Below are 24,002 nucleotides of genomic sequence, written 5' to 3'. Positions count from 1 at the left end.
TCTTCTAGGAGTTTTACAGTTTCAAGTCTTATATTTAAGTCATTAATCCATTTTGAGTTGATTTTGTGTATGGTATAAGATAAAGGTCCAGTTTCAGTCTTTTGCAAGTGGATGTCCAGTTTCCCAACAGCATTGGGAAGACTATCCATTCCCCATTGTGTATTTTTGGCACCCTAATTTAGTAAAGTTGCAGGATACAAAATTGACATATAAAAATCAGTTGCATTTCTTTTTTTTTTTTTTTAAGATTTATTTATTTGTCAGAGAGAAGGAGAGAGAGAGAGCAAGCGAGTACAAGCAGGGAGAGCGGCAGGCAGAGGGAGAAGCTCCCTGCTCATCAGGGAGCCCGATGCGGGACTCCATCCTAGGACCCTGGGATCATGACCTAAGCTGAAGGCAGGCGCTTAACCAACTGAGTCACCCAGGCGTCTCAAACAGTTGCATTTCTATATACTAATAATGATGTATCTGAAAAGGAAATTAGGAAAACAATCCCGTTTACAATAGCATCAAAAAAATAAAACACTTAGGTATAAACTTAACTAAGGAGGTGACTTGTACACTGAAAACTACAAAATACTGATGAAAGAAATTGAAGATACAAAAAATTGGAATGATATCACATGTTCATGGATTGGAAGAATATTGTTAAAATGTCCATATTACCCAAAGCAATCTACAGAGTCAATGCAATCCCTATCAAAATCCCAATGGGGGGCTCCTGGGTGACTCAGTTGGTTAATTGTCCAACTCTTGGTTTCAGCTCAGGTTGTGATCTTGGGGTCCTGGGACTGAGCCCCACGTCAGGCTCCGTGCTCAGGTTGGAGTCTGCTTGGGATTCTCTCTCTCTCTCTCCCCCTCTGCCCGTACTCCCCACCCCCGTATGTGTGCACACTCTCTCTCCTCTCTCTCTCTCTCTCAAATGAATAAATAACTCTTTAAAAAAAATTCCAGTGTAATTTTTTACAGAAAAAAACAATCCTAAAATTCATGTGGAACCACATAGGATCCTGAATAGCCAAAACAGTCTTAAGAAGAAACAAAGTTGAAGGCATCACACTTCCTCATTTCAAAATGTATTATAAAGCTATAATAATTAAAACAGTATGGTACTGGGGTGCCTGGCTGCCTCAGTTAGTGGAACATGTGACGCTTGATCTTAGGATTGTGGGTTGGAGACCACATTGGGTGTAGAGAGTACTTTTTTTTTTTTTTAAGATTTTATTTTTATTTATTTGACACAGAGAGAGAGACATCAAGAGAGGGAACACAAGCAGGGGCAGTGGGAGAGGGAAAAGCTGGCCTTCCGTGGAGCAGGGAGCCTGACACAGGGCTCGATCCCAGGACCCTGGGACCATGACCTGAGCTGAAGGCAGACGCTTAACGACTGAGCCACCCAGGTGCCCCGGGTGTGGAGAGTACTTAAAAATAAAATCTTTTTTTAAAAAGTAAAACCTATAGAAAAAACCAATATGGTACTGGCAGACAGACATTAAGACTGATGGAACAGAATAAAGAGCCCAGAAATAAAAAACAATGATAAGTATTTTGTCAATCTTGTTTCAACTATCACTGAAGGATTTTATTTTATTTTTTTTAAAGATTTTATTTATTTATTTGACAGAGAGAGAGACAGCGAGAGAGGGAACACAAGCAGGGGGAGTGGGAGTGGGAGAGGGAGAAGCAGGCTTCCCGCCGAGCAGGGAGCCCGATGCGGGGCTCAATCCCAGGACCCTGGGATCATGATCTGAGCCAAAGGGAGACACTCAACCAACTGAGCCACCCAGGCACCCCTGAAGGATTTTAAACAGAAGAGTTGCATGATGAGATTTCCATTTTAGAGAGATCTCTGATGGCAGTTTCCAGGATGAATTGAAGGGGGTGAGACAGAGAGGAGAGAGCCAGATGAGGACAGTGCCAAATTCCTTACTTCCTGCTGTCTTTTGAACTCGCTTCAATAAAGTTCACCCTGCTTCCAAGCCTCAGGATCCATACTTGCCAGGGCCATCCATGGCTTCCCTTGAGTGAACTCCATGGACTCCCTGGTGAGTTCTTATCTTCCTGGACCTCCCAGTGGCATCTGACATAGTCAATCACTCTGTCTTCCTTACCACCCTTGCTTCCCTTGGCTTCTGGGACACCAAGCTCTCCTGATTTATCTCTGATCTTACCAGTCAGTCAGTCCTCTGTGCCTTGTGTGGTCTCCTCCTCCCTCCATCCTCTAGAGTCTGGGGGTTGGAGAGCCCTAGGGCTAGGGCCTCCAACTGCCTCTCTGTGCATTCACCTCCTCAAGGATTTCATTCAGTCTCAGGTTTTTAAACACTCTATCTGCAAGGACACCTGCTGCCCAGAACTTTCCTCTGGGTTCCAGACAGATCCAGCTGCCTCCTGGACAGCTCCCTTTGGAGGTCTAATAGGCCTGTCAAACTTAGCATGTCCAAACTGAAGTCCTCCTGAGCCTCTCTGCCAATATCCCCCACATCCCTTAATGGCATCTCCATCCTTCCAGTTGCTTGGGTGAAAACCTTCACATCATCCTAACACCTCTCACATGCCAACATGCAGACCGCTCTGAGCCAGCAAGACCCCGCCCGTGATTGACTCCCTGATAATGATCCATTTGACCTTCACTGCCTACCTGCAAGTGCCCACCCACCTTTGCCCCACATTTTCCTAACAAACCTGGAAGTATTTTCGGCACTTTGGAGACAGTCTTTGAGATGCTAGCTTGCTGTCTTCCTGGTTTTGGCCTCACTGAAATAAATTCCTTTCTTTTTTCACTACCACTCATTTCTCTGCCTTTGGATTTTATCAGTGGTGAGTGGCTGAGCCTGGTCTGTTTGGGGCCTCTGGAGGGAGATGCTCTTGCAGCCCTGCACACCAGCAACAAGCATTGTGGGGCTGAAAATACTGGGACCCTGATCACCCTGTCCTGGCTGGTAAGGTGGTTCCACACTGGCAGAGGCAAACTAAGAAGACCTGAGGCTACTGCCCCTTTCCCACCTAGCACTCAGGTCCTAAAGGGGGGATTTCACTCAGAAGCAAGTCATTCATCTTACCCCCAACTCCATTGTCTTGGCTTGGAGATTTTTCCTTGGGGGAGAAGTAGTCACAAACAGACGGCTCCTAATCTCTTCCCAAAAGAACTGACTTCAATGGCAACATAGGATGAGGAAGTTCAAGCTTAAGGATATTCTCCGTAACACCTTATTTTTTTTTTTTTTTTTTTGAGTAAACTCTACCCCCAACTTGGGGCTCAAACTCACGACCCTGAGATCAAGAGTTGTTTGCTCTACCAACTAAGCCAGACAGGTGCCCTCAAGCTGAAGGATATTCTCAAAAACAGTGGTGCTTGTGGTAAAAGGCCATTGGGAGATAGATTTGGTGGAGAGAAACTAAACTGTAAGCCAATTAATTTGCAAGAGAAATGGGTAAGGAGACAGCTGGGAGGAGCCCCCCTGGGATCAGAACAAATCTAACACTGACATCAGGAACTGTTCCTTCTAAGGAACTCTAGTTTGATTGAGTTATTCTATCCAGCAATTTATGTCCCAGGGTATTGTTGGAAACAATAGAGCAATCATCCTGCAGTTAGTGAAGTTTAACATTTGGGCATAGTCAGGAAAAGAGGCAAAGAGAAACCTGTCAAAACCACTGTCATCTCAGGGTAACTGTGGGTATGCCCAAGACCACACCCCTTGAGGACCAACATAATAGGCTTAACACTGGTGTGTGTTTTGCGGGGGGGGGGTGGGGAGGTGGTGGTGGTAGCAAGAATGGACTTAAATGAAATAATCCAGCTAGTTACTACAAATAATAATAAACCCGAAAGAGAGGGTGGGGAACCTTTACCTAGAGTCAGTACATTACCTAAAACATCCAGTTCCAACAAAAAAATTTTTGATATGCAAAGGACCAGGAAAGTATAACCCATACAGTGGGGTGGGGTTGGGGGGGTATTGTAAAGGAGATAACGAAGACTACCCGTGAGAATAACCAGATGTCATTTTTCTTTTTTTTTTAAGATTTTATTTATTTGTTTGAGAGAGAGAGAGAGAGAGAGAGCAAGCACAAGCTGGGGGGAAGGGCAGAGGGAGAAGCAGACTCCTTGCTGAGCACAGAGCCCGATGTAGGGCTCCATCCCGGGACTCTGAGATCATGACTTGAGCCCAAGGCAGCTGCTTAACCAGCTGAGCCACCCAGATGCCCCTACAGGATGTCATATTTAACAAAGACTTCAAAGTAGCCATTTTAGGGGCACCTGGCTGGCTCAGTCGAAAGAGCATGTGACTCTTGATCTCAGGGTTGTGAGTTCAAGCCCCATGTTGGATGTAGTGACTACTTAAATAAATAAAACTTAAAAACAAAGTAGCCATTTTAAATAGGTTCAAGAAAATAAAGGAAACCATGGTTAAAGAAAGGTACAATGACAATGTCATTCAAGAGAATGCAATAGATAGAAATTATAAAATGAGAACCAAATGGAAATTCTAGAGTTGGAAAGTACAGTAACTGAAATGAAAAATTCACTAGAGGGGCTTTTATTAGTTTGCTGGGGCTGCCATAACAAAATGCCACAGACTGGGTGGTTTGAGCAACAGATATTTATTTTTTCACAGTTCTGGAGGCTAGAAATCCAAGATCAGGGCATCTGCAAGTTTGGTTACTTTTTTTTTTTTTTTTAAAGATTTTATTTATTTATTTGACAGAGAGAGACAGCGAGAGACGGGACACAAGCAGGGGGAGTGGGGGAGGGAGAAGCAGGCTTCCTGCTGAGCAGGGAGCCCGATGCGGGGCTCGATCCCAGGACGCTGAGATCATGACCTGAGCCGAAGGCAGACGCTTAACGACTGAGCCACCCAGGCGTCCCAGTAGGAGCCATTTCAAGGACACAGTCTTGAGAGAGTAATATGTTATTGAGACCATCTGGACTGGATATGTGACTGATCCCTGTTAAGGCTTCTATATAAACTTTTAATATTCTGGTGGGCAGATGTGGAGATTTACTCATCTTGCGGCCACCCAAGACAAGTTTTGTAGGTAAGTTCCCTTGCTTATTAAACCCACCACCAAACAATTTGGAGTGGTCTGCCTCTTTCTTTGGTCTCTCCTTGCCCTCTGTGTATGGGGGCCGATTTCAGATTTCATCCAGGGAACTCCCGAGGTTATGAACCAACAGTAGTTATGTAATTATTAAAGACAATATAAATGCATATTTCTTCCCTTTTCTTACCTTAACTGATTTAAATAGTAACTGTATAAAATAATATGTATATAATGGATTGTTGGGCCTATAACATATAGAAATCCAATACATTTGCCAATTACAGCACAAAGGAGGTAGGTGGAGCAAAGACGTATTGGGCTAACTGACTTCGGATGATAAATGTACTAGAATAAAGAGAATCAGAAATTATAAATAAGAAGGTTAATATAACAAAGTATAAATACATATATACTTTCTCTCCTTTCTTCCCTTAGCTCCTTTAAAAGTCATAAAATTATATATAACAATGTATTGTTAAGTTTGCAACATTTATAGATGTAACATTTTTAACAATATCACAAAAGGGGGCAAAAGAGGGGCACCTGGGTGGCTCAGTCAGTCAAGCGTCTGCCTTTGGCTCAGGTCGTGATCCCAGAGTCCTGGGATTGAGCCCCACGTCAGGCTCCCTACTCAGTGGGGAGCCTGCTTCTCCTTCTGCCTCTGCTGTTCCCCCCGCTTGTGCTCTCTCCAAATTATTTGAGAGAGAAAGAGCATGTGTGCGGAGTTGGGGGGGAGGAGCAGAGAGAAAGGGACAAGCAGACTCAGGCTGAGTGCAGAGTCTGACGCAGGGCCCAACGTCGGGCCTGATCCCGTGACCCCGAGATCATGACCTGAGCTGAAATCAAGAGTCCGATGCCTAACTGACTGAGCCACCCAGGCGCCCCCTCCAATTACTTTTTCTTACCTCGTCTTAGAGTTCTTTCCTTTTCCTTGAGTCCGCTCCAGGTATATTTCTTCCTCCCTGTTCCTAGGACATGTCAGGCACTTTCCTGCCTCAGGGCCTTTGTGTTCTGTCTGGAACCAGATACCTGCTTCATTTAGGTCTCTGCTCAAATGTTACTTTATCAGAAGAGGCCCTCCTTGACCATCCTATGAAAAATAGCATTCCCCCACACCACTGCACTCTTACTCCCTTACCTTGCTCTGTTGTTCTTCATAGTACTTACCTCAATCTGATATTATATATATGTATGTGTAAATCTATTACTGTCTCTCATGTAAGTTCTGTGAAAGCACGGACTTGTGCACTTGTTATGGCTGTATTACCAGTGCTTAAATCAATTCCTGGCATATAGTGGGTGCTCAGAAACTATTAAATGCATGTCCACTGCCTCCAATCTAGTCCGGTCTACTATAATATCAACTGAACTAGTGCTCCAGCCTCCTAAGTGATCTCCGCGTCTCATGTCTGATTCCTTCAATCCGATCTCCACACTGCAGAATTCTCTTTTTAAAATTCAAATCGGATCATCTCACTTTCTTTCTTAAAACCCTTTGATGGCGGGTGCCTGGGTGGCTCAGTCGTTAAGCGTCTGCCTTCAGCCCAGGTCATGATCCCAGGGTCCTGGGATCGAGCCCCACATCAGGCTCCCTGCTCGGCCGGAAGCCTGCTTCTCCCTCTCCCACTCCCCCTGCTTGTGTTCCCTCTCACACTGTCTCTCTCTCTCTCTGTCAATTAAATAAATAAATAAATAAAATCTTTAAAAAAAAAAAACAAAAACCTTTGATGGCATCCCTTTGCCCTTTGGATAAAACCCAAAGTCCTTAACATGACTTGCAAGGTGCCTGCTCTTTGGCCCCTGATTACCTGGCCACCTTGTTTGTTTCCTGCAGCCATGCTGTACTGCTTTGAATTCTTAGCTGAAGCCAGCCACTCGCTTCAGGTCCTTAGTATGTATGTACTTATACCTCTGGCTGGGATACTCTTTGTCCTGCTCCCCTTGTAGGTCTCAGTTTGAGGGTCATTTCTAGGGGAGCCTTCACTGACCTCTCAGACGAGGTTGGCTTCTTCAGAGTCTGCTGCAATCTTATCGGGGCTGGCATGCTTGCTTTTTTCCCCACATACTTAAAAAAAAATTAAGAACAAAAGTTTAGTTTCCATCTATGAAACGAAATTGCACCATTTAATTAAAAGTGAGAAAAAATAGTTGACTTTGGGGTGCCTGGGTGTCTCAGATGGTTGAGCATCTGCCTTCTGCTCAGGTCATGCTCCCAGGGTCTTGGGATTGAGTCCCGCATCAGGTTTCCTGCTCAGTTGGAAGTCTGCTTCTCCCTCTCCCTCTGCACTTCCCCCTGCTTGTGCAATCTCTCTCTCTCTCAAATAAACAAAATCTTAAAAAAAATAGTTGACTTTAAAAAATGTAATCATAGGGGCGCCTGGGTGGCTCAGTCGTTAAGCGTCTGCCTTCGGCTCAGGTCATGATCCTAGGGTCCTGGGATCGAGCCCCGCATCGGGCTCCCTGCTCGGCGGGAAGCCTGCTTCTCCCTCTCCCACTCCCCCTGCTTGTGTTCCCTCTCTCGCTGTCTCTCTCTCTGTCAAATAAATAAATAAAATCTTTAAAAAAAAATAAAAATAAAAATAAAAAATGTAATCATAAACTTGTAAATAGGAAAAATATTTTGAGTACACTATCGATGTGTGTGCTTTTGTGATTATGGTCCCTTTTTTATTTTTATATTTTTTAAAGATTTTATTTATTTGTCAGAGAGAGAGAGAGCACGCGTGGAAGGCCGAAGGAGAAGCAGACTCCCCGCTGAGCAAGGAGCCCGATGTGGGACTCAATCCCAGGACCCCGAGATCATGACCTGAGCTGAAGGCAGACACTTAACCAACTGAGCCACCCAGGTGTCCCAGTCCCTTTTTAAAAAAAAAAAAAGATTTATTTACTTTTGGGGGGCAGAGGGAGAGTGTGGGGGGAGGGGCAGAGGGAGAGGGAGAGAGAGAATCCAAGCAGACTGCCCGATGAGCACAGAGCCTGACACAGGGCTGGATCCCAGGACCCCGAGATCATGACCTGAGCCAAAATCAAGAGATGCCCAACTGACTGCCTTTGGCTCAGGTCATGATCCCAGAGTCCCAGAATCAAGTCCCGCATCGGGCTCCCCACTCAGCAGGGAGTTTGCTTCTCCCTCTGACCCTCCCCCCTCTCGTGCTCTCTCTCTCTCAAATAAATAAATAAAATCTTAAAAAAAAAAAAAAAAGAATCGGGCGCCTGGGTGGCTCAGTTGTTAAGCGTCTGCCTTCAGCTCAGGTCATGATTCCAGGGTCCTGGGATCGAGCCCCACATCGGGCTCCCTGCTCAGCGGGAGGCCTGCTTCTCCCTCTCCCACTCCCCCTGCTTGTGTTCCCTCTCTCGCTGTGTCTCTCTGTGTCAAATAAATAAAATCTTAAAAAAAAAAAGAATCTGTTAAATGTTGTGGATCCTAAGAATAATGCTCATTTGCATATATCTTGTATACTTTTTAAAAAAAAAATCCTGTATACTCTTAAGATTCAGAGGCAGGTATTAAAACATGTGGAGCTGGGGCACCTGGGTGGCTCAGTCGTTAAGCATCTGCCTTCGGCTCAGGTCATGATCCCAGGGTCCTGGGATTGAGCCCCGCATCGGGCTCCCTGCTCAGCGGAGAGCCTGCTTTTCCCTCTCCCTCTGCTGCTCCCCCTGCTTATGCTCTCTCTTTGTCAAATAAATAAATAAAATCTTTAAAAAATTTTAAAAAACATGTGGAGGAGTAGACAAATGTCAGCTTTCTCCTATTCTTTCTCCCAGCTCTTGACAGCTAACTTCTTGATCTGTGCCTTTAATCCCATCCCTTGTCAGTTCTGGAGCTTAGTCACCAGCAGCATTCTTTCCCTTTCATCTTTTTCTCCTGGACCCTTTACATCAGCTTAACTTTCTGAATATAAATTCTCAGGAACAGCAAAAAAAAAATAATAATAATAATAATAATAAATAAATAAATATATATATGATTCATTTTCAACTCGTAGCTGTACTTCTTTTGTGACACTTTTCAGAACACTTCCTTCCTTTGCCTTCCACGGCAATGTACGCTCCTGTTTCTCTCTGTGTCCCCACGGTGTCCTGTTCCCCGTTTGGCTGTTGCTTTGTCCCATCCCGTAAGTGCTGTTTCCCAGGTGATGCTTTCTTTAAGCTCTTTCCCAATAGGCTTCTCATGTATCCCCATGTACTTTATACATTCTCTTATAAAATGTATCACTTTGTATCAAATAAATTGATGATTCTGAATTCCTCCAAGGCTGGGATTGGGTTAACCCTGAGAGATCAACAACCCAGTGCACTTTTTCCCTTGTACTCATCACATCTGTCACCCTTCCTTTTTTTAAAAGATTATTTATTTATTTTAGAGACAGGGGGAGGGGCAGAGGGAGAGAATCTTAAGCAGACTCCCCGCTGAGCATGGAGCCTGACATGGGGCTCCATCTCACGACCCTGAGATCATGACCTGGGCCAAAATCAAGAGTCTGACACTTAACCAACTGAGCCCCCCAGGCACCCCACATCTGTCACTGTTTGATGTCTAGCTCCATCAAGACAGGGGCTGGGTCTTTCTTGTTTGCTAATATCCCCTAAGCCAAGCACAGTACCTGACACAGAGTAGGTGCTCAAAGAATATATTTGAATGGATTAATGAGTGTGAATTAAAAAACTCTAACCCATAACTTACTATTGCATCTGTTTTCTGGGATCGGCACAAATACTAAGTAGATCAGTGAAAATTTATTCATCATTTGGTCTAACTGGCCTCTCTGCCTCTCGTCTTCCATCTTCCTGTAATCTATCCAATAGCCTGCAACCACAGTAACATTAAAAAAAAAGGAGAGAGAGTCTGATTGTGTTCCCCTCCCCATACCTGTTATCTCATTACCTACAGAATATAGTCAAAGCTCCTCAGCCTGGATTCAAGGCTTTGACCCCAATATCCCTTTCCAAACATCTCTGGGTTTATTTATTGTTTATTATATGCCAAGCACTGGGTTAGTCACTGAGGACTTTCCAAACTAGTTGGGAAGACAGGTACATAGATTAACATGATCAGCTCCTTTACAGTCTATGAGAACACAGTTTCAGACAGCGGATTATAAAATGTTAGGTTTTCGTCCTCTGAACTTGGCTTACAAGTTCAGTCTAGAACTGCATTGTCCAATATAGTGGCTACCAGCCATATTTCGGGTACTCAACTGCCACATGAAGCTGGTGGCTGTCATGCTGGACAGCACAGCACAAGCCATTTCAATCATTCGTGGAAAGGGGGTTACCTATGGTGCTTTATTTTTTTTAAAGATTTATTTGAGAGCGAGCAAGATTGAGAGAATGAGTGGGGGGAGGGGCAGAGGGAGAAGCAGACTCCCTGAGGAGCAGGGAGCCAACCGTAGGACTGGATCCCAGGACCCTGAGATCATGACCTGAGCCAAAGGCAGACGCTTAACGGACTGAGCCACCCAGGCGCCCCCCTATGGTGCTTTAAAGAGAACAAGGACCATTTCCCATACATGCACTCTGGTGCTAGCTACCAGCTCCCCCACCCAATTCTCCCACTCACGCCCCACCCCCCAAACACACAGCTTGGCTGGGGCAGATTTTGAAGTAGTACACAGGCTTCCAATAGAGCTCATGCATGGAGGTAACTTTGTAAACTATTAAGTGATACAGAAACGTGATATAATAGGTTCAGTTCTTGCTTTCATTACAGCTTTACTTCAAGCAAATTCTAGCTCTTTTCTCAAACTTCTCCCATCCTCGGAATTTATGCCAAAGGGTTCTGAAAAGTTACGTTACACCCAGGCAGCATATATAACAGGTAAAAATCCAGACTGTACGTACCTCGAGGCTTTTACAAGCCATCCGTCCAGGACCCTATTTCACCACCCGCCTTTTCCATTCACTTTCCCTAGAAAGGAAGGACACGACGAATTAAGATTTCCAAACAACAAAAGGATTTATTTTGAGGTGTGGGAATAATAGGAAAACTAAGTGATGGGGATTGGACCCTCATCGGGGTCTTCTGGGAAATCGGAAGCACCACCCTCTTCTGCAGCTCGATGCTTCTCCAATTTAGCAATCAATTCTTTCGCTGGATTGAAGACGCCATTGGTCTGCTGGTCGCAGACATAGCAGCGAGGGGTGGTGCGGAAATGCTGCAGTGCACAGCTCTCGCAGAAATAATGCCTGCACTTGGTGACAACTGGATTCTGGAAGGTCTGGCGACAGATGAAACACTTGAATGGTATTTCCTCATCATCGCTTCCCACTTCATAGTTTTCGTCCTCATAGACACCATAGCGACCCTCATCAAGCTCACGTTCGATCTGCCACCCATGCTTGTAATCTGAACGGTCATGGAGGAACTTGCAGCTGTCTCCGAAGCCGCAAAAGCCAGTCTCCTTGTAGTCCTTACAAATGTCGGGCTGATAATCCCAGCGCACGGTGGCACGTAGATGCTCGGGCGCTCGGATGGGGCCCTTCCTCACCATCCCGGAGGAAGCATTGCCCATAGACGTATCCTTGGGCTTCATGTATTTCTGATAATTATTGATTCCCCGGTAGATCTTGTCATCTTCCTTGCCCCTCAGCTCCTCCTGGATCTTCTGGCTGCGCTCAAAGATGGCTTGTGCGTCACGCTCCTTCTCTGTGTCTAGCTCGTAGACGGCAGTCGCCCCCATATCCTCTGGTCCCACGGGTTTTGCGGAGCGGGTGGACTTGTACACCACGCCAAGACTCTCGGGCTCGTTCTCCTCCTCCTCCTCGCTGCTCAGGTCGCCGTAAGCCGCCTTCTGTTTACCACTGCCACGAGTCTTCTGTATCATCGGATTGTGGAGGGCTCGCTTCTTCTCCGGCCGAACCACAGTGCTGCCTTCGTCGCTGCTGCTGTTGCTGTCTCCGGGCTCCTGGTCGCAGACCGGGCGCTTTCTGCGTCTTGCAGCCCTTTTCCGCCCCCCGGGCTTCTTGAAGAGGAAGGTGCACACCTGCTCTGCTGTCTTGCCCGAAGACAGTTGCTCTGCCATTTTGGAGTCCCGAGCTCCGGAAGGCTGCGGCGCGCTCGGCCGCGCGGGGCCTCTTCACGTCACCGCCCGTCGCGCGCGCGCTCGCCGGTCGCGGCGAAATGGGCTGCCCGAAGCGGCCGGCGGGAGCGCGAGCGTGCGAGGGTGCGAGCGCGCGCCGCTCCTGAGCCCCGCCGGCCCCCGTCGCTTCCTCCCGAGGCGTGCGTGGCCCCGCCCCGCGGGCAGGCTGCCGCGGAGCGTACTGGGAAGGGGGCTGAGGCCGGGTCACCTTTACCGGGCCGGGCTGCCAGGGGTTTGGCTCTGGCGACGGCGCTGCGATGTGGTTCGAGATCCTGCCCGGGATCGGCGTCATGGCCGTGTGCTTGCTCATCCCCGGCGTAGCGACGGCGCACATCCACAGGTTCAGTAACGGGGGCAAGGTGAGGCGGCCTCTCCGGCGCGACGGCCGACCCGGCGGACTGGCGTTACAGAGCGGGCGGTGGGAGGCCGCTGGGGTCCGGAGCCGCTCTCCCACCCGGGGGACACCGGGGGCGCCCCCCTCCTTTCTTCGTGTTGCCTAAAAGCACAGGCTTGCGGAACGAAACCCGACGGAAACCACATTCTGCTCTAGCAAGAAGCGGCTGGTTGTTGGGTGAAGAGTGGGCAGGAGGGCGGAGTAGGTTCGGGGGCTGGCAAGGTAGATCAGAAGGTGGGCCCGAACTCCTGGGCGTCGCTTTAGTCTTGCCTCCACTCCCTCGGATCGCTGAGCTTTTGATTGTAATTTCTCGCGTCCGCATCTTGGTACCTTCTCGATTTTTCACCTCCCTACCTTTAATTAGGTTTTTACTTTGACATTTTTTATCCCCCACTTTTTCCCCCAAGCCTTTAGGAATTTACCGCAAGATCCTGCTTTTCACATCAGGATTGTAATTTTCCTCTTCTCCTAGCCCTTCATGTTGTCTCTAGGGTACAGGATATAATGTATTTGCCTTCTGGTTTTGATTGTTCTTCACGTGTGATCTACTGCTATTGTTTCTTCTCTTTAAGGCCCCGAAAGGAAACAAGTAGTCCTGTCTTTAAGGGGGGCGTGGGGGAGGTGGGAAGGAAGGAGGAAAGGAAAAAAAAAAAAAAAACCAAAACATGCTGGTTAAAATAGAAAGTGTAAGAACTCTTGGTTACCATCTTAATTTTGAAGTTTAATGGTCCGATTTTATTTAGGATCTGGTCTTAATTTGGTTTTTGTTTCGGCGATGATTCCATTTTTCTAGAATGTCACTTATGAGTTCTGGTAGCCCTCTATTGGGTCACTCATTTTCTTAAACATTGTGCAATAATGATTTCTTTTAATTGTAGGAAAAAAGGGTTGCCTATTATCCGTATCAGTGGAGTTTGATGCAAAGAGATAGGCGGGTCTCTGGAGTTAATCGTTACTATGTGTCAAAGGTAAGATGGCTTTGCTGCTAGACATCTGTCAGGGTTGAGATGGGTTCTGGTAATGTTTTGTCAGATGTCTTAACAGTGCTAATTAATTTGCATTGTCTTGTCTACTGGTGAGGTTGAGCAGCCTTTCAGAAATTTAATGATCATTTGTATTTTTTATTCTGTGGATTGTCTGCCTATGTGCTTTGCTTGTTCTGTTGTTTTTTTTTTTTATGGGGGTTCTATATATATTATGGTTATTAATCTTTTGTCTGTTTTATATGTGGTAGATCTTTTTCACCAGTCTGTCTTCTTCACTTTATGATGTCTTTCATCAGATAGTTTTCACTTTTGGTGTTCAGCTTATCATATTTTGTCAGTCAGGATTTGGGGTTTTATGTCTTGCTTACAAATAACTTTCCTACCCAAGATTATAAATATATTTTTAAAATTTCTCCAAATATTGTTTCTTTCTTTTCTTTCTTTTTTTTTACATTTAGTGCTTTGACGCATCTCCAGGTCATTTGGGGGTATAATGTGAAATCACAGGATTTAATTTCATTTTTTTCCAAGAGATAGCCAGTTGTCACAATTATCCATTTATAGAGCAGTCCATTTTTTATTTGAAATACCATTCTAGTAAACTAAATTTCCGTATACACGTGGTCCTGTTTCACGAATACGCTCTTTTATACTCCATGAATTTGCCAGTTCCTGCACCCAATACCGTATGTAAAGAATTACTATAATTTTACATATTTGATTGAATCCTGTGGAATTGCTGTCTTTGTAGGTCGGATATAGCCAAGCAGTAGCATTTTCATGTGATTAAACCTGTTAGGATGTTTTTAGATCTTGTAGGAGTTCATCTCCATTATTCTTCTAAAAAAATGTAGTTACTTTTTAACATTTTCTCCTTGCTCGTTTATTCTTCACAGTGAACCTAGGTTAATATTAATTTCATTTTATAGATGAGAAAACAGGGTCAGAGTGGTTAAATAACACTGTAAGGACTCAACCTAGGTGATCTGCCTGTCAATATAGTGCTTTTTGAGGATCTAATGAACATGATGATGAGATCAACTCAACTAAAGCAGTATTTTTCAAAGTGTGGTCCAAGAATAACCATCAGAGTCAGCTGGCATATGAAATAAAATGAAGATTCCTAATTAGAATTTCTACAGGGTGGCTCCTAGGACTCAGCAATTTTCATTTTTTCTCAAGGTGGTTCTGCCCGCAAAAGTAAACAAAATACCTGGACTATGTTATTTTAACACGTGGAAGAAATGTCATCACTGATTAATCTTTTACTCTCTAGTTTCTGAAGTCTTTGGTCATGAACTAAGTAAGAAAGAGTGGGTCTTCTGAATAAACAGTGTCATGCTTACAGGGCAAGAGTTCTGGAGTTGGGGGTCCCTGACCTTGAATTCTGGCTCTGCACTTCCTTACTGACTTAAGCAAGAGACTTTTAAGCTGAGTCTCCATTTGTTCATCTGTAAAAAAGTAGAATGAGGTTAAGAGTATCTTCCTCATGTTGGCTGTTATTTTTTTTTTAACGGTTTTACCTTACTGTCCTTACTCTCTGAAGGATCCACATGGTAACTGGTTTTCGTTCTGATGGGGGGGGCACTTTATTCATATAAAGTGATGTTTGCTTCTGTCAGAAAATGAGAACTAGAAATCATTATAGGTTATTCTTCTTACTTTAGTGATTATAAAATTCAGTTCAATTTATTGTTGCAGTGAGAGAAAGGGGGGATGCGCAGGTACTTTCTTGAGTGACAGAGCATGCCATTGACGCCGGAATTAGGAGTACCGGCCTTCCTCATGGCGTGTGCAGGTAGTGGGTTTTCTGCACCTGGAAGCTCTGGGGCAGCCCTGCATGGAGCAAGTCTGTGGGCGCCATTTTCCCACCAGCATTTGCTCACTTTGTGTCTGTGTCACGTTTTGGTAATTCTCAAGCTATTTCAAACTTTTTGTTACTATTTGTTACGGTGGTCTGCGATCAGTGCTTACGACTCCCGGAGAGCTCAGATGATGGTTGGCGTTTTCCAGCACTAAGGCATTTTGAAATTCAGGTGTGCGGGTGGTTTTGTAGACGTGTGCTGTTGCGCACTTCACAGACTGCAGTAGCGTGCGAACACGGCTTCTCTGTGCACATCCCGCCCGCTCTCGTCACCGCAGTGCTCTGCAGCTCGCCGCACGGTACCTCTGAAGGACGCCGCATTTGTACGTTTGTGGCCGCAACGGAATTCTCACGCTTTCCTTTTTATTCTGTTTTTCAGGGTTTGGAGAATATCGATTAAGGAAGCATTTTCCTGATTGATGAAAAATAACTCAGTCATACTCATCTACCCCTTCTAGAAGGTTATGCAGTGTATTAATGTAGTGCATAATAAAAACAACAAAAAAGTAAAATCAAGAGCTTTCTTTGCTTTTTTTTTTTAACAGTACTACACAAGGGCGTCTGGGTGGCTCAGTCGGTGAAGCATCTGCCTCCGGCTCAGGTCATGGTCCCAGGGTCCTGGGATCGAGCCCCGCATCGGGCTCCCAGCTCAGCAGGGGAGCCTGCTTCTCCCTCTGACCCTCTCCCCTCTCATGCTGTTTCTCTCTCTCTCTCAAATAAATAAATAAATAAAATCTTAAAAAAAAAACAACAATACTACACAAGCTCAAGCAATCTACCCAATGTAGCTTTATCACCTTAAAAAAACAAACTAGGAGGCAACTGAGACTTAAAATTATAGATAGAATGTACAGCAAGCACGTGCCCTTGTGCCCACTGCCCGACGTGTCACCCATGGTAGTTGTTACTATTGGAATAGATAGGAATATATTAAAAAAGACATCATTCCGGGGCACCTGGGGGGCTCAGTCGGTGAAGCATCTGCCTCTGGCTCAGGTCATGATCCCAGGGTCCTGGGATCGAGTCCCACGTCGGGCTCCCTGCTCAGCGGGGAGCCTGCCTCTCCCTCTGCTTGTGCGCTCTCTCTCACTCTCAAATAAAATCTTAAAAAAAAAGAGACATCATTCCTTTAGAGATTACTAGGAGAATACAGAAAAAGTAGTACTTTTTTTTCCCCCCTAGTTCTTTCTGGGTGATAGCTGTTGTGTTAAATTCCAGGTAGAGGGGTGCCTGGGTGGCTCAGTCGGTGAAGCGTCTGCCTTCGGCTCAGGTCATGATCTCAGGGTCCTGGGATCGAGTCCCACATCGGGCTCCCAGCTCAGCGGGGAGCCTGCTTCTCCCTCTCCCTCTGCTGTTCCCCCTGGTTGTGCTCTCAATCTCTCTGACAAATAAATAATAAAAATAATTTTAAAAGAATTCCAGGTAGAATGCTTTTATTTTTTTAAGTTTTTATTCCTTTTAGTAATCCCTACACCCAACGTGGGGCTCGAACCCACGACCCTGAGGTGAAGAGTCGCATGCTCCTCCAACTGAGGCAGCCAGGCGCCCCCAGGTGGAATGCTTTTATGCACCTTCAACTTGCTTGCGTGCTGCATCTAACACCTAGGATGCCCTGAAGTGTTGATTTTTGTTCGTGGAGAGCAGGGCCAGCCATCATTATTTTACTCAAATGAGTGTACTGACTGCTTGAAATAAAGAGTTGCGTGTTCACCCCTAAAGGTGGCCCAACAGTACAAAGATCTGAAAAGGTGTGACCTCGAGAGATGGTAATCCCCCGTGTGTGTAGACCAACCCCCCAGGTGACCACAGGCCATCTGGGTGAGAAAACTAAATTGTTTTTCGTCTCCCATCTTTGACCCTTTTAATCTTTGATGTGCTGAGGACCTTAATCACCGGGCGCTGGGTGCTTTCCATTGAACTCAGGCCGCAGGGCAGGGCCTACGAGAGGAGGGAGGCGGGGGTCACACTTGGAGCATTACCCTCTGCTGAGCTATGCTGTGATGAAAGTGCTGAAGGAGAGCCATGGTCCTACAATGACAAACTTCACACAACTCAGGTCTGCACTTGGCTGTGCACAGGCCTCACTTGGTTGACGGTCACGAGAACTAGCTCGGGGAAGGGAGAGGACAGGCGTCCAGACAGGGCTGTGGATGACTGGTCTACCGCCGAGTCTGTGGAGTCTTAGGTCTGTCACCTGTCTACTGTGCCTCTAGGCAGGGGTCATCCGCTAAGCGTATCTCCTTAGACGGATTCAGGCCTTTCTAGTGAAGGGCCACAACATGACAGGTAGCGATCAGTTGTCAGGCTCAGCATTGGGGTCTGAACCCTTCACCTCCCTTTCCTGTGGCACCTGCTATAAAATTTAGCAGCCTTATTATACTCCGCTGCAGCGAGTGAACCAGATGAAAACACCAGTTAGAATACTATAGTGGTGGTTTGTAGCCTGCATTTCTCTGGATTTTTTGCAAGTGCAATCAGCCAGAAGCGTTTTCTTACAGCAGCTCTGACAGAGGTGGTCTGGCCACGGACCCCCCTCCCCCCCACCCCTGATCCATAGGTTGCTTGCTCTTAAGATTGAAATGATGTGGGGCGCCTGGGTGGCCCAGTCGGCTGAGCCTCCAACTCTTGATTGCGGCTCAGGTCCTGATCTCAGGGACTTGGGAACGAGCCCCGCATCGGGCTCCACGCTCAGTGGGGAGTCTGCTGGAGATTCTCTCTCCCTCTCTCACTGCCCCCCACCTCCAATAAATATATCTTTGGGGAAAAAAAGATTGAAGTGATGCTTGGGAAACAATGCCCTTCACTTGGTTTTATTCACTACCTTTAATTTTTTATTTTTTTAAAAGATTTTATTTATTTATTTGACAGAGAGAGACACAGCGAGAGAGGGAATACAAGCAGGGGGAGTGGGAGAGGAGAAGCAGGCTTCCTGCGGAGCAGGGAGCCCGATGCAGGACTACCTTTAATTTTTTATTTTTATTTTATTTTTTTTAAAGATTTTATTTATTTATTTGACAGAGAACAAGCAGGTGGAGGGGCAGAGGGAGAGGGAGAAGCAGACTCCCCGCGGAGCAGGGAGCCCGATGCGGGGCTCGATCCCAGGACCCCGGGATCATGACCTGAGCCGAAGGCAGACGCTTAACGACTGAGCCACCCAGGCGCCCCTACCTTTAATTTTTTACATACTGTGTTCACATAGCTCAAACATCTAACAATATAAGGTATTGAGTGAAAAGACTTGCTCTAATCCCCTGCCCGGCACCTCCCCATTGTCACACCACCCAAAGGGGCGCTTTGTGTTTGTCTGAACACAAACACATGTTCTGTCTTCCCTAAAGGTAACATGCGATACAGTTTATGTCACTTGTTTGCAAGAATGGTTCTCGTTTGGAATGACATCTACCAGGCTGCTGTCGTTATTTCTAGGGTCCAGTGAAATAGTCAATAGGAAAAGACTTTGAAAAAGTTTGGGGGGGGCGCCTGGGTGGCTCAGTCGGTTAAGCGTCCGCCTTCAGCTCAGGTCATGATCCCGGGGTCCTGAGGCCGGCTTCTCCCTCTCCCTCTCCCGCTGCTTGTGCTCTCTCTCTCTCTCTCAAACAAACAAACAAACAAACAAATAAATCTAAAAAAAAAAAAAAAAAAAAAGCTACACGCCAGGCACTGTGCCTCAGATTTGAGTAAGACCCAGCCTTGCCCTTCTGGAGCTCGCAGTAGGGGTGAAACAGTTAAGGACGGCTTGGGGTGAGGACTGCTAGGAACAGAAGTTTGCGGAAGGTGCGGGGAGCAAGAGGGCGGGGCTTGACTCAGCCTTCAGTCCGGGCGGAGGGGGGGGCGGAAGGGGTGGAGCGGGAAGGGAAAAGGCTTAGGGTAAGCTCCCAGGTGATGCCCACACCAAGCCGGGTCTCGAAGGTTGGGTAGGGTTTAGGAGCTCAACCCCCGAGGGGGGGACCCCGCACGCAGAGAAAACGGCCCGGCTGGGACCACAGCCTAGCAGGGCTGTGCAGGAGAGCCCTACGAGCAGGGGTGCAGAACTAGAGCAAAGGGGGAGGCGGGAAGGAGCGGGGAAGCGTGACTGGAGAGGCCGGCGGGGCCCAGAACCCGAAGGGCCTGGTCCATCTCCGTCGGGGCGCTGGACTCCCTCCTGGGGCCGCTGCGAGCCTCCGCAGGGCAGGAAGCGGGAGTGCGACGGCGACAGGCATACCCCTGCCCGGCGGCTCTGCGGAGGACCGACCCAAGCGGGGTCTCCCAGCCAGGGCGACGCTCGCAAAGTTTAGCAGGTTTTCGTGCGGTGCTACTGCCACCTAGTGGGTAGAGGCCCGCAATGCTGCTCAACGGCCTCTGATGCCCAGGACCGTTTGTTTCGGGAAGAGCTGATGTGTGATGCGGAGACTCAAGAGCGCCGGGAGGACCAGCGCCTCAGGCGGCCCCGCCACCTGTCGGCGGTGCGACCTTAGGCAAGTCGCTGCACTGCTCTGAGCCCCAGGTCCCCCGTCTCTCCAGTGAGGCTAGTGTGCGCCCTGCACGCGGCCCTGGGTAGCGGAGGAAGCCATGTGCGGGAGTCGGCTTGTAACTACAGCCCTGTGCACGTGGGAGGGATCGTTGCTGGCACCGTAAGCACCCCGAGTAGCCGTCCAGTCCGCTCCTCGGGCCCCAAAGGGCACTTGGCCAAGTGCGATGTCGGGGGACCGTCAGGCCCAGCGCCTGACCGAGTGCAGCGGCCCGGGGTTCCCTCTTAGAATGAATGGTCACAACGGAGGTATTCCCAGAGCACCGCCATCCAAGACGACAGAAAAGACGCAGCTCAGTGGTGGCTCTGAAGGCATTTTCCGAGAGCAGAGAGCAGAATCCGGCTTAATGCCACTGTGAGAGCCCGGGCCCCCCTGCCCCGCCCGGCAGCTTCAACTCGCTCCCCTCTATGGCACTGAAGCCGGCAGTTCTCAACAGGAAGCTTCTGGATGAGGGCAGGGGTGCGGCCTGAGAGCTGGGCATCACTTGCTTTGCTTTGCTTTTTTAAAGATTTTTTATTTATTTGACAGAGAGAGAGAGCACAAGCAGGGGGAGCGGGAGAGGGAGAAGCAGACCCCCCATGGAGCAGGGAGCCCGATGGGGGGCTCGATCCCAGGACCCCAGGATCATGACCTGAGCCGAAGGCAGACGCTTAACGACTGAGCCACCCAGGCGCCCCCATCACTTGCTTTTCAAGATTTCCTCTCACCCTGATACTTTCGTGACCTGAGAACACAAATTATTCTGCTGTACTTCTGTGAGACACGAGACACATGGAAGAGGTACAGAGTTTTTTCCTCCAGGTATGTCCGTGCGGACTTTAGATACCCAGAGCCTGGCATTGTGTGCTTGTGCGTGTGTGTGCTTGTGTAACGCTCCTCTCCTCCCCCCTAACTCAGCCACCCCCCCCTGCCCAAAGAGTGCATCTCTGAGGTTTGCATACACTGGAGCATTCTTTCAGGGCATGCTCTTCCCTTGCTTTTTTTTTTTTTTAATTTTATTTCTTTATTTGAGAGAGAGGGAGAATGGGAGAGAGCATGAGCAGGGCAGAGGGAGAAGCAGACTCCCCGCTGAGCAGGGAGCCCAATGCGGGGCTCGATCCCAGGACCCCGGGATCATGACCTGAGTGAAGGCAGACGCTTCACCGACTCAGCCACCCAGGCGCCCCTTCCTTTGCTTTTGAGACAAAGCTGAAACACGCCCTACAGCATACTGAGCCAGGGTTCACAATGTTCTTACAGCCTTTACATTTTGGTGCATTGTCGATAAAAGACAGGACAAGGAAATTCCTGTAAAGGATAAATCCAGTGCCATGTTTGCGTACTCTTTCACTGTTAAGGGTTTCTCCGGCGGATTTGTGTGCCCTCTGCGTCTGATGCTGTTGCTGTAATACGCATCGCCACCCCGGAAGGCTCTTGTGCAATGAAGAGCCAAATCACTGCTTGTGGGATTCCCACAAATCTTGACTCAGGATTAGCTACCTAATTGTTCTTTTCAGGGCATCACATGAGAAAATGGCCTAGCAGCTCTTGTGTAAGCCCACAGAACTGTCGCTTTATTAGTTGGAACACGTTTTTAAAAAGACTTTATCATTTATCTGTCAGAGAGAGAGAGAGCACAAGCAGGGGGAGCGGCAGGCAGAGGGAGAAGCAGGCTTCCCGCGGAGCAGGGAGCCCGATGTGGGGCTCGATCCCAGGACCCTGGGATCATGACCCGAGCCGAAGGCAGACGCTTAAGGACTGAGACACCCAGGCGCCCCATTGGAACACATTTTGTGTCCTCTGTTGTCTTGTTTCTTGGCAGATGTTCCTCAGTTCCAGAAACCGTGAAGAAACCAATTATTACCTGTGGGCCAGAGAGTGGTCAGGTAATAAAGTTTACAAACAAATATGCAATTTCAATGAAGACCCCAAAGAATTGTAATTCCAAAGACAAGAGAAAAAGGGGAAGACAGTGGAAACACTGAGCATTAGGGCCCCAAGAAAACAAAAATCTTTCCCGTGTATCTTAGAGTTTCTTTGGTGCACCGTGCCCACCCCCTGCCTGTGTACCACCTCCGCGTGGCTGCGGAATGTCTCTTTCACTGCAGAGAGATTTTTCCTTCTGGGCCTAATACCCTTGGTTTCTGGAGACCAGAAAACAGGGTGGCCCCCAGAAGCCCCCTCTCCTCTCTTACCTGTAAGAGCCCCGACCTGGGGGTGGGGTGGTTCAGGTCTCCGCGAGCAACCCTGGCGTTTGGGCCCGGCGCCTGGAAGAGCGGCCCACCGTGCTCATGCCTGCGGCCCAGAAGCAGGGCCGCCCCGGCGGAAGTGCGGCTTCCGGGAGCAGCTCCGCCCCAGTGCTTTGGTTCCGAGCGAGGCACTGTTCGACCAGGCACTCGTGCCGGACCTGGGTGCTCAGGGCCGGCCGCAACGTTCTCAGAGGTCTTCGGGACAGCACGACTCGCGGGGACCCGCCCACCTGGGGTGGACCAGCATAGCACTCGGGGTCCCTGGCCTTTAGTGCTGGAGGCTGGGCGGCAGCCTGGGAAAGGCCCCGGGCCCCCACCCCTCGGGCCCCTTCCTGGGACAGTCTGGCGGCCTGGTAGACCTGGAGCGCGGGCCTACAGCCGCCCCGGCTTAGATCCTGCCCGAACCCAGCACGCCTTGCTGGTCCTCTTTCCACGTGGGCGTGCGGTAGCTTGCCAACTAGACTCAGTGCACCGAGCGAGGCCGGGGGCCGGGTCCTCCCTCCACCCTCACTCGCCCACACTGCCCGCCACCCGTGCCTGTCGCGGGGCCCTAAAAGCCCCGTGCCGGCGGCCTGGGTCACCTGACCGGACGCTGTCGGCCCGTGGCCAGGGCTCCGTGGCGGAGTGCCGACCGCCTTGCCAGGCACGGGTAGGGAGGAGGGCGGGGTAAGAAGAGAAACCAGGTGGGCAGGAGCGCAGGAGGGCGCAGAGACCGGGAGGCGGTGAAAATGCCCGTCCCGCCCGCCCTGCGCGCCGGTCTCGGTGGCAGTGGACGCAAAGCACGTTGCGGGCGGGCCAGCCTGCGGGCGGCGAAGGCCCCTCGGCCTGGTCTGGAAGGGCCCGGGGCCCGCTGTGGCCGCACGTCTTGGCGCCCGGGCTCCCCGTGCTCTCAGGTGAACAGAGGCGCATCACCGGACCACAGGCCGGTGTCCGAGCCGGGGCCGAGGGCCCGGGGGGCTCCGAGGAGGCCGGACGCCGTGTGTGAGGAGAGGCTCATGGCGGGGGGGGGGGGGGGGGCGCAGCAAGGTGGGGACTTGAGCTTGGGGCTTCCTGGCCTGCTGCATCTACTTCTTCCTGGGGAACGAGGGGCTGCGCTGGGCTCCTCCTCCACCCTCCCACCTGCGCCTCTCTTCTCCCCTCCGCCCCCGGGCCGCACTCACCTGCTCCGGGGAGAGCAAAAGCATCCGAGGAGGGCGCAGTTTGGAAGAACCCGTCCTCAGCACTGCCTATGTTCAAAGGGCGCTCAATCGGGAGAGCCCAGGGCCAGAATCTGTGGCTTGGGGAAGAGGCTGGGCTGGGGGCTGGGGGCTGGGGGCTGGGAAGTAGGGATGGGAGGGGGTCAAGTTCTGGCCGCGGAGTTTAAGCTCCTGATTCAAAGAGGCGCCTCCTCGCCTGGCTTCCCCCATGAACGCATCTTGCCTACAAGGAGTTTCTTGTCACTTGCCTGCACGTCCTTCTCCTCTGGGCCATTAAGAATCCCAGTGCTCGCCTGTGAAACCCTTTGTCTGGGGTCAGAGGCTGAGTAAGCCACACTACTCCCGTCCAGCCCCAGCCCCAGCCCCCACGTCCCGGCGCCAGCAGGCTCGGTGCGCAGGCCGTGGGTGGCGCCTTCCCAGCAGCGAGCTCAGCATTTCGTCCTGGATCAGGAGGACACTTAGCAAATCACTCTCCTTTCTTCACCGGGATCGGGACTGATTGTCGTAGGATGAGAAGCCAAGCACTTTGTACACAAAGCACGGTGGTCAAAAGCAGGGGTTGTGAGACGGAGGGATTTCACAGATTAATCAAATTAATAAAATAAAACTGGGTCTTAACACAGGGCCAACAACTTTTTTAAAAAGATTTTATTTACTTACTTGACAGAGAAAGAGAGAGAGAGAGCACAAGCTGGGGG

General features: G+C 49.0%; 2 protein-coding genes and 1 long non-coding RNA gene across 3 annotated transcripts; 2 read left to right on the top strand and 1 right to left on the bottom strand.

Annotated features, from left to right (window-relative positions):
- Positions 1-10,980: 10,980 nt before the first annotated feature.
- On the bottom strand, positions 10,981-12,193 carry RNF113A (ring finger protein 113A). Its single transcript, XM_036099954.2, has one exon. It carries the CDS (start codon positions 12,069-12,071, stop codon positions 11,037-11,039), a length of 1,035 nt encoding a protein of 344 aa, XP_035955847.1. The 5' UTR covers positions 12,072-12,193; the 3' UTR covers positions 10,981-11,036.
- An 81-nt stretch (positions 12,194-12,274) lies between these two features.
- On the top strand, positions 12,275-15,888 carry LOC118540684 (NADH dehydrogenase [ubiquinone] 1 alpha subcomplex subunit 1). Its single transcript, XM_078065071.1, has 3 exons — positions 12,275-12,487; positions 13,401-13,490; positions 15,752-15,888. The coding sequence occupies exons 1-3, from the start codon at positions 12,386-12,388 to the stop codon at positions 15,770-15,772; spliced, it is 213 nt and encodes a 70-aa protein (XP_077921197.1). The 5' UTR covers positions 12,275-12,385; the 3' UTR covers positions 15,773-15,888.
- A 4,529-nt stretch (positions 15,889-20,417) lies between these two features.
- On the top strand, positions 20,418-21,779 carry LOC144380586 (uncharacterized). The gene is made up of 2 exons (XR_013444791.1): positions 20,418-20,681; positions 21,682-21,779. It is a non-coding gene; the product is annotated as an uncharacterized LOC144380586 (long non-coding RNA).
- Positions 21,780-24,002: the final 2,223 nt, after the last annotated feature.

The sequence above is a fragment of the Halichoerus grypus genome, chromosome X (genome assembly GCF_964656455.1).
Source record: "Halichoerus grypus chromosome X, mHalGry1.hap1.1, whole genome shotgun sequence".
NCBI classification, from domain to species: Eukaryota; Metazoa; Chordata; class Mammalia; order Carnivora; family Phocidae; genus Halichoerus; species Halichoerus grypus.
The sequence above is the reverse complement of the archived record's forward strand: the minus strand, read 5'-3'. Positions and strand labels throughout refer to the sequence as shown.

Excerpts from the sequence above, each read along its gene's own strand:
- RNF113A (XM_036099954.2), bottom strand. The coding sequence starts at position 12,071 with ATGGCAGAGCAACTGTCTTCGGGCAAGACAGCAGAGCAGGTGTGCACC.
- LOC118540684 (XM_078065071.1), top strand. The coding sequence starts at position 12,386 with ATGTGGTTCGAGATCCTGCCCGGGATCGGCGTCATGGCCGTGTGCTTG. Across the intron at positions 12,488-13,400 it reads GGTTCAGTAACGGGGGCAAG|GAAAAAAGGGTTGCCTATTA; the intron begins GTGAGGCGGCCT and ends TTTTAATTGTAG. Across the intron at positions 13,491-15,751 it reads ATCGTTACTATGTGTCAAAG|GGTTTGGAGAATATCGATTA; the intron begins GTAAGATGGCTT and ends TCTGTTTTTCAG.